The sequence below is a fragment of the Microchirus variegatus genome, assembly GCF_963457635.1.
Source record: "Microchirus variegatus genome assembly, chromosome: 1".
Classification (NCBI taxonomy): Eukaryota; Metazoa; Chordata; class Actinopteri; order Pleuronectiformes; family Soleidae; genus Microchirus; species Microchirus variegatus.
The window spans coordinates 35,118,969-35,129,029 of record NC_139802.1 but is presented as its reverse complement, the minus strand read 5'-3'; the positions used below and the strand labels follow the sequence as shown (position 1 = coordinate 35,129,029).

General features: G+C 37.4%; 2 protein-coding genes across 2 annotated transcripts; one reads left to right on the top strand and one right to left on the bottom strand.

Moving 5' to 3' along the window:
* Positions 1-3,235: 3,235 nt before the first annotated feature.
* gng10 (guanine nucleotide binding protein (G protein), gamma 10) lies at positions 3,236-4,332 on the bottom strand (the record flags this gene model as incomplete). The annotated part of the gene is made up of 3 exons (XM_083890100.1): positions 3,236-3,371; positions 3,471-3,606; positions 4,252-4,332. 2 exons carry the CDS (start codon positions 4,330-4,332, stop codon positions 3,481-3,483), a joined length of 207 nt encoding a protein of 68 aa, XP_083746226.1. The 3' UTR covers positions 3,236-3,371; positions 3,471-3,480.
* Positions 4,333-7,188: 2,856 nt separating this feature from the next.
* nxnl2 (nucleoredoxin like 2) lies at positions 7,189-9,799 on the top strand. Its single transcript, XM_083886145.1, has 2 exons — positions 7,189-7,685; positions 8,987-9,799. Exons 1-2 carry the CDS (start codon positions 7,384-7,386, stop codon positions 9,153-9,155), a joined length of 471 nt encoding a protein of 156 aa, XP_083742271.1. The 5' UTR covers positions 7,189-7,383; the 3' UTR covers positions 9,156-9,799.
* Positions 9,800-10,061: the final 262 nt, after the last annotated feature.

Genomic DNA, 10,061 nt, shown 5'->3' with positions numbered 1-10,061 from the left:
AATGTTGACTTCCGCGCTCACTGGGACGTCACAATGCGCTAAATTCCTGGACTTGTTGTCTCGCGGAGCTCCGCTTTGTCTGTAAAACACGCGAGAGTGCAGGCGAGGGCAACAGTAATCCGAAAACTGGAAGTCTGCGAAAAGTTCTATTCTTGGCTCCACAGTGCAGCACAGAGTTCTACACAAACTTCCAGCCGCAGAGGATTTATCTGTCCAGTGGATACATGTTATATATGACGGCAATGTGCCTGCTAGAGCCTGCAAATGATCACTTTTCCAAATGCTAACTGCTGTTAGCTCCCAGTAGCCTCTGTGGCTGATGTCATTTCCTGTGCCTTAAGTTTTGTTTTACTTTTTTTTAAGGTGGATACTACTAAACTGAGCGTTCTGAACAGGGCTGTTTTGTCAGGGTGATTGAACTGCTGTGGTGCTTCATCCTTATGGTATTTTAACCAAAGCATGTCACAGAAGTGTTGATTCGGACACCAGGGTTAACTAGGTTAACTTGGAGAAATAGGGTATAATATGGGACCTTTAACTAAATATATGTCCTTATTGCTAGCTTGCAATCTGCCCTGTTTATTTTTATGGTTAGCACTCCTGCCTTTGCAGCAAGAAGACCTGGGTACGCGACCCCTTCAGAACAAGGGCCTTTCTGCATGGCGTTACCTGTGTGTGCATGGGTTTTCTCCAGTTTCCTCCCACAGTCCAAAGATGCAGATTTGAGGATTAGGCAAATCGGTTATATCAGCTGAGATTGGCACCAGAGATTCATGTGGAAGATTAAGAGTTAGAAGATGAATTAATAAATGAATGAATGTTTCAGCACAAATATTTTACACAAGGTAGCTCATGTGAACAGTAAAGTAACTAATATCTCCACTGTTATTGTCTTACTGTTATCATTTTCTATGTCATGCTAAGACAGAGTTTGAATGTCAAGTCTGGACTTTGTGTGCGTGAAAAAGGCCACGTGCAATGTATAATGTATGATGAGTTACATTTCTATTTCATTTCTATTTAATTACATTCAACCACAATCAATTTAAATACAATCAATTTAAATTGATTGTATGAATTGTTGGTTTTCAAAACTCCAGAATGAGCCTTTTTTATTTTTATTTATAGCTTAGCTTTCTCAGCTCTATGTGGACATGAACCAAACTTCAAAAATCTTTCCAGTTCATAGGCTCGCCAACACACTTGGAAGGGACGTGGTGTGAGGGATACTCAGCTGCAACGTGCAACTTCACTAATAAATGTTGCAAAAGTTTACACACTGTACTTTCAAAGAGTATTTTTGACTTTTGGATACTTTAAATGTGTTTTTGAACATTGTGATATAAAGCATTTTGTCTCTAAACATGGCCAGCAGATGGCACAAGATGAAACTTTTCATCCCGTGAAATAAATAATGAATCATTTCAAACATACCCTTCTCCAGCAATCAAAATTGAAAAGCAGCAGCAAGACTTTGAAATGATGATTAATGTAAGAAGCAGCCAATCACTTCTGGGGCAAAAAGGAAAAGAACACAGAGCGGAAGAGAGACAATGAAAAAGAGAGAGCGAGACATACAGCATATAGTGCCAAAGACTCAAGCTGTGCAAGAAACTGACAAACGCAAACGACAGAGATCAAAACCTTTCAAAGCTCTTTAAAAGTATCCGAGTCACATTATATGCAAACCCCTTGTGAGCTGCACAGTTCCTTCCATTGATTATAGCCAACCCACGTCCCACACTACGGACGACTGGGGCAACATGATCAGAGGAACTGAGGAAAACATCAGAGTGAGTCCATGCTTTGGTTTGGTTTGGTTTGGTGCAAAATTTGGATTCCTCAACACACAAACATGTGCTAATATACAGTGGAGACCTTATTTAGTAAATGTATTCAACTTCTGCAAAATGTATTTGCCCCTTCTCATATTTATTTCTGTTGGTCATTGCATCTGTGAAAAACAAAAAGTTTCCCCCTAACAGACTAAATATTGCATGTTTCTTCAAACACACTACAAGTTTCATAAAAGTTTTGTATGTTTCATTAAAAAAAAATCTGTAATTATAAGTGTCCATATGAATATTGTAGTGGCTTAGGCCATAGTGATTATGTGTAGTTTTCCCACATTTCTGTATAACTCTACATGGTCATTTAAAGGTGCATTATGTAATAAATCTAAAGCAACTGGCCATAAAATCCTCCTAATATGTCACAGAGACTCAGGAATAATGTTCATATAACAAACTGAACTCACCAACAACAACAGTACAGCCAAAATATTTGCATAAAAAAAATATTTTGCAGACTGCAAATAATTTTTATGTTTGAAATCATGTTTTGGCATGTGGCGCCACCTACCGCCGTCTACCAATCACTGCAGTCAGTAGAGTCTCAGCTGCCGAGCAACCACGGGTTGCCAGTTACGTCAGAAAACGAAACCTAAAACACCTCTGTGTTTTGAATTTGAATGTAGTAACCGTTTTTGGCCACATTCTTACATATGGCACCTTTAAATATGCATATATGTATGTGAGCATTCATTTTGTGCAATTACATTATAACATAGCATGTTAAAGATTACTTTAAATGACACCTATTCCATTTTAGCTGACATACAAAGTAAATTTATATTAATTATTGTGCAAAGAGATAATTAAGAGATAAAATAATAATAACATGCACTTTTTTTGGTGAAGTATTTGTTTAAAAAAAATAACTCGCCAGATGTCTTTTATGCTGATACAGATATTGTCACACACACATAAATCACAGTCCACATTAAAGAGGATGTTTGCAAATAAGTTTAACACTTAAATGAAATGGCCGACATAATTCTTATAATGAATGTTATGATATCTTTAATCAAACATAGCCTTGAGCTTGTGTAAAAGAGTATAATAATCTTCTTCTTTTTTTTAAAGTTCAAAAAGCTTCAAAAGGCTGAGTGGAATGTAACTCTGCGTTAAGTGTCTGTGCAGTTTCAGACAGGAAGACACCGTTTCCTTTCTCTGGCTCAGACTGAACATCAGGAAGCGCCAACACACTGAGATTCCAGGGTGTAATTTAGAGCCTGTGCATAAACATCCACTTTGTACAATCCATACGACTCTGCCACTTTGTATAAAACAGCAGTCACACTCATACAATGTCTGCTATAAGACGGTATAATAGATAGATATAATAGAGTAGATTATGGAGTATGTGTTTTTTTTAAAAACGATTGGCTAAACTGTGGTGTAAACACTTGATATTTATTAAAAAAAGAAAAAAAAAGGTATTTTACATTTTGTTTTTATGTGGTATAAAAAGCACAACTCCTCTCCTTCGGTGACTGAGATGCCACAGATGTGTGTCCACTTCATCTTCCTCTACAAAAAGTGAATCATGATTTATTATTATGATTATTATTATTATGACTCATTTGAAATGAAGTGGCGTACCATGTAGTTACCATGGTGTTTACTCACACATTGACTGTCACACTACAGCACAGGAGCGTGGCTCTCTGAAGGGGTTGCTGCCTGTGGGGACTCCCACCAGCAGGGCGTCCTTGCCTGCATTCTGCAGACAGTACTGCTGGAGCTCTGCAGCTGCCTGCGACACCTGGCAACACGTACAAACACACACACACACAAACAAACACACACACAGTAATGTTTGTGTACATTATACCACAATTTATCTGACACATCACTCTTTGAATGGCGTTTATTTCCATGAAGAAGTGAATGAATTCATAAATCATTTACTTACATTTTATGGAGCGGCTGTAAACCAATTATTATGTTTACTTTTGGGTTGCCAGGTTGTGAAAACTCTTCCTGCAGCACGAAACTAACTTTGCCTTTTTGGCTCTTTAGCTCATGAGGCTTTAAAACACCATTAAGATGACATTAGATAATCAGCTACTGACATGATAGATAACTGTAAAATGTGTTTCTTAATGACTTTAATTAAATAAATGCAGGCGACTTATGAGTATTAAGTGGTTTATTTAAAATAATTATTTGAAACCCCTTGCAATTTAATAATGGCTCATTCTTAAGGATTTGAAAAGACAGAAAAGGTTAATGACCCAAACTGAAATCTTTATAAAGCCTTACTAAATTAAAGGAATGTTTATAAAACGTTCAGTATGTGTTTTATAGAATAGAAACAAAACATCCTGCTGTAGTATGTTAAAAGAAATACTCGCCCTTTTTTAAAAACAAACAAACAAACAAAAAACCAACTACTTTTTTGCTTTACCTTGATTCGCTCCACGCTGGCTTCGAGCTTCAGTTGTTCCACGAGCCGTCGCATGTTGGACAAATTCGAATTGGAGGTCATGTTGTTGGAAATTGTTTTGGGAAAAGACGAATTCCTGGTTCAAGAAAGTCCCGTCCGTCTTTCAACACTGCAGCAGACTTCACTAATGGGCGGCAAAAGGCTCGACAAGAATAGAGCGGCCGGGTTTCCTTCCAAGTGACCTCAGTCCTGCTCTTGCAAAGAGTTGAGGAAGCACACTGATCTCCACACACACACACACAAACTGAGATGGTGTGTTTATAAAGTGCAGGCAGATATATTAGACCTTTACAGAGCCAAAAAATCTCTTTAACCACCTTTAACCAGCTATTAGCAAGTCACTAAATCATTATTACACAGTTAAGTTTGTCCATGTGAGCTCAGCACTTCATGTTAAAGTAAATAAGAGCGTAACAATTTTTCTTTTTTCTTTCTATGTGATTGACTTATGTTGTATACTATTTGGGCCAATGGTTTAGTTAGTTATCACTTCCTCAACAGTTTCTTGTGTATTTACTACAGATTGCACAGTGTGTGAAAAACTAAAACTAAAGTGTGTGCTGCACCAAAAACTGTTAGTGACATCTAATCTTGAGACTGCAGATTGATACTCATCCAACGACCGACCGTTTCCCAAGTGCATCAGACAACTACAAAGATCTTTGTATAAAAGGTTTCCAATTCGCTCTGAATGGAGAATAATCAGCAGACTTAAAGTTGCAGTGCGTAACCTTTGTTATTCTTGTTATTGTCTGTGTTATTTTTCTCTGTTTGGTCTTCTTTAACAGAAATGATATACCTAATAAGTGTATTTGTTTATTTGTATGCATGTTTTAGTTAAAAAACTGGCTCTGTCAAGAAATACTATCAGACCAGTGTCAGGTGAGGATAGACTTCTGTCAAACTGCTGAATGACTGGGGTTTTTTGAGCAGGAGAATCACTAAGAAACTTTTTATGGGCATTCCTTGTTGCTTTCTGTCACACTCCAATCTGTTTACACATACATAAAACAGATTACTTCCTATCTGCAACATGGAAGTAATCAGTCAACAACACAAGAGCTAAACACTCTTATTATGGCAAGAGGTTATAGCATTTAATCGCCCAGAAGACAGGATATTCACTAGCGATATCTGTGACATTATTCTTACTAGTCAAAACTGCAGTTACAGATATCTGTAATTCAGTTTTTACTAGTCAGAATGATGTCACTTTTGCCATTCATGTGTACAGGGTTTGTCATTATAGATACAGCTCTAATGCCAGGTTCATGTATCTACACTGTCATTATGACTAGTCATAATTCAAGTACAAGATATATTTAACTATCACCAATTGAAAACTAGTTAGAACATTAGAACTAGTTTGTTCAGAATCAGCTGTTTGTCACGGATGACGGATCATCTTACATGATTTTCATATTCCCGTAGCTCAGCTTCAACTGTTCTGTCTATTATGGGACTATCTACAACTACAATTCACACTGGTCAGAATAAAATTCCGACTAGCCAAAATGACATCCCTGATATAAGTAAAGGTAATTTCCTCAGACAATTACATTTACATTTAGGTCATTTAGCAGATGCTTTAGTCCAAAGCGACTTACAATCAGCAGACAGTATTGTCTGCCTTGAAAGCATTTCTACCCAGAGGACTTGGTCCACCACCCTATCTATTCCTTCAGGTTATGTACTACTATATACAAAGCATATTTATACATGTTAATTCATTGCTTTTTTTCCAGAATGCCACCAGCAAGGAGAGAGCCGTGATACAGTGTGCAGGATGTGATTGATATCATCCAAACTGGAGAGAGTGAAGTTGAGATGGAACTCAATGACACTGATGAGAGTGATGAAGACTCAGATGAAGATGTCTGTCAACAAGTGGACAAAGAAAACCAACCACCCATGGACTGTCCAGCTGATAATTACGTGGACATCGAGCCAAGAATAAACAAACACATCATGCACCGTAACAGGTGTCACTGGCCGAAAAAATATTTCATCAGTCGCAACACAGATTTTTCTGGTCTGGATTTCATCTTCAGGCAAAAAGAGTCCAGCAACACAGACAGTGACATCATGAAGCCTCTGAATGCTCAGAAGAGACCATCCAAGAGATGTGCACACCTGTTATTGGACGTACACAAGGACATGAAGACAGGGAGAGGATGCTGCAATAAAGGATTCACCAACACACAATGCAGCAAGTGTGATGTTCACCTTTGCTTTTCAGAGGACAAGAACTGTTTTTAGGACTTTCACTAACAATGAAAGTTTGTCATGAAAAGAAAAAAGGAATGAAGAAGTTCCCGGAAAAAAGCTAGAGTTTTATCCTGTTTATTGATTTATGTATTTCTTTTTAATAAATGATTTCATAAAAATATGACTAATGTGTGATTATTTTTAATGTTATATACATTTATGGAGCTAAGTAAGCAATCAACCCTGCAAATAAACCCTTAGTTGTTGTGAATTGTTGTTCAGACAGAGTGAGTTCAATGACAGAAATTCTGCTACCACCAAAGCCCAACGTTGTAAAATTACAACGTTTCTCTAAAAACTTACATAAACATTTTTTTTCCAAAAACTCTTTGATTTATGCATCAAAGGCCTCCTACAACAACATCTGAATGGTCAAATGTGTTTTTTTTTAGGTTTTTCTTAATTTGGGTCTTACAGGGTTAAAAGTGTTTTACACTTTTACACACACTGGAACACTGCTATCTTGAACACACCCTATTGTGTAGCTTCTGATTGGATAAAAACCTCTGACTCGCGCGCCAAACATAACAAACCCGGAAACTGGAGCGAAAACGTTTCACGTCGTATTGTTCTGAAGTTTTTGAACGCGTCCCTGAGTCTGACAGCCACGAGGTTAGCGAACCACAACAACACAGTCCTCGCGTGACTCCATTGGTCCGCGGGTGATTATCGGGGATTGGCTGTAAGCTGCTTTTAGTGACAGGTAAACATTTTCGGAGAAACTGGGACAACGACATGTCTTCCTCTGAAGAGAAGAGCCGCAGACTGTGACGGAACGACCGACAAGTAAATGTCCTACACCTGTCAAACTGAGGCGGAGCAGACATGGTGGAGGTTTTCACGGGGCGGACGCTCCTCAACAAGGACGGGGATTTCATTGACCCAGACGAGGCGTTAAAGAACAAAGTAGTGGGGATCTACTTTTCTGCCGGCTGGTGTCCGCCATGTCGAGACTTCACTCCCATTCTGTGTGACTTCTACACGGAGCTGGTGGAGGAGAGTGAACCTCCTGCTCAGTTTGAGATCGTCTTTGTTTCATCTGACAAATCCAGCGATGATATGGTTGAATATTATCACGATATGCACGGAGATTGGCTGGCTCTGCCCTGGACGGATGACTACAAACAGTCAGTATAATCTTTGCTATAAACTAACTTCAAAGTTCAGGGTTTTACGATGATGTGATTAATATATAGTTTATGAAGTCATTTTTTCTTCATTGAAATATGTATTTAAGTGCAGTGCATTGCAAATACAAAATGCAGATTGGAGTGATAGAGCGTAAATACGGAAGACGATAAGGGCCAAGTGTAAAAAACAACAACAACCACAAAAAAAAACAGCCTGACATCTCAGATTGATTCTCTCATAATTCTGAGATTAGTCTTCAGATATTCTCAGATTAATCCTCTTCCTTACACAAATACATGAAATACGTGTTTATCTGTTAACAATTTATATAAATAAAAATCAGAAACACTCATTTAAGTCACCCACATACATATATATATATACACACATATATATGTGGGTTACTTATATGAGTGTATATACACATACACACACATATATATATACATATGTGTGTATACAGCTCCCTCTCTATATATATTAGGGATTAATTTTAATTTATATATATCTTAATGCAATTTACCTGCAGATATTGAGATCGTAATATAACTGTTTGTATTTAAAAATATTAAGTTTAAACACTTGACACCATCAAAATGATAACTAAACATATTAATTGCTTCCAACATGTATGTTTTTTTCTTTGCATACAACATAGAAGTAGACAAATAGTGAAAAAACTCAATTTTTAAACTCTAAACTCTCTCTTTATGTTGTTTGTCTATATCTTATTAGGATTTAACACACTTGTATATGCAGGGGGTTAGATAGGGCTCCAAATTATATAAAATGCTGTTGAGGGTCTCAGGGATTAGATTTAACAGATCGCACACAAAATTCATCTGAATTTAAGGTATAGCACATGTCATACACTCAGGCTTACCAATTACAGACTATTACTTAACATAAAATATAACACAAGAGATTTAAATATATAATAGCAATAATAAATAATAGTACTTTATGTCACTTTTGTATCTCTAAATGTCAGGATTGTATTTGTTATTATCAGTTGTTTATTAGCACAATCCCAATAAAAATCCAGCAAGTGTCACATTGTAAATTTGTAATAATCATTTCCATACTTCTTGACTTTGTAAGTTATTATAAGAAAATACTAGAAAATCTGTTGTCAAACAGACAAAAAAATGACTGATTGTACTTCATTCAGATAATAATTAGCAGAGGAAACGATAATGAAAATAACATTGGTAAAGACGCGTCAGATTTCATGAAGCTGATTATGGATTTGATCAAATACATTTGTGCCCTTGTCTCTATTTTCTCTCTCTCTCAGTGAGTTGAAGCACCGCTACAAGATCACCGCGGTGCCCAAACTGGTGATCGTGAAGGAGAACGGCGACGTGATCACAGACAAGGGCAGGAAGCAGATCCGAGACCGAGGCCTGTCCTGCTTCAGGACCTGGTTGGACGCTGCTGAAATCTTTCAGAACTTTAAGGGTTAGGAAAACGAGAGGAACACAGCCAGCGGTCCTTTATTTATTTATTTTTACACACATACGGGCTTCCGTAAAGTAACCTGCAGCGAGAGATGAGCTAAACCAAAGTCAAGTTTCACATCAGTCCAGTGGATCACATCCACAAGATCAAATATATACACATATTTTAGTTTTTGTCTTGAAATCAAACATTCTATGCATTTAAGACAAATCTCAGGCTTGTTTAATGTGGTTTTACGTGTGGAAAAATGCTCTTTATTATCAACAATAGAAGCTCTTTACAAACTTATACACTAATTAAGCATGAAGTTGAATCTTGCTTTTAGTAAAGATTACGCCTTTGTATGTTCCCCAAAGTTCGACTTGTAGTACGCCTTTGAGCTGCCTGTACGTTTTTATATTTTCTGAGCTGCTAAAACTGTCAGATATAAATATATTCTCAGATTTTCTACGCAGATATATTGTTATTTGTCTGTCATGAGACCTCGGTGTACAGAATGTCCCACCCACGGTTTGTAAGCACAGTAATTCCCCCTTTGCCTTGTTAGGATGCAGAAAGCCCACAGGACAATGTTTCCAACATGCTGGCACGTTCACATCATTGGCCCCTAATTGGCTTTGTCCCTTGTGTGCGCTGACACTGCTGTTATTACTTTGCACATTAAAAAACGTCCAACATTGTAATGGATCAGCACAGGTGTTTCTGCATTGTAATGTTGAATCAGGTCTTTTAAAGAACAGCTGTAGGTCTTTCTTTAGCCCCGACACAGAATAAAATGATCTTTGAGGTGGAACAAAGAGGCAGAAAATGAAAACAACAACTCAAACCCAACCCAGACCTGACAGGAAGTGAACTTTATTGATCCCCAATGGCTAATAACACTATAATCTCTTATTTGTGTCACAGTGTAA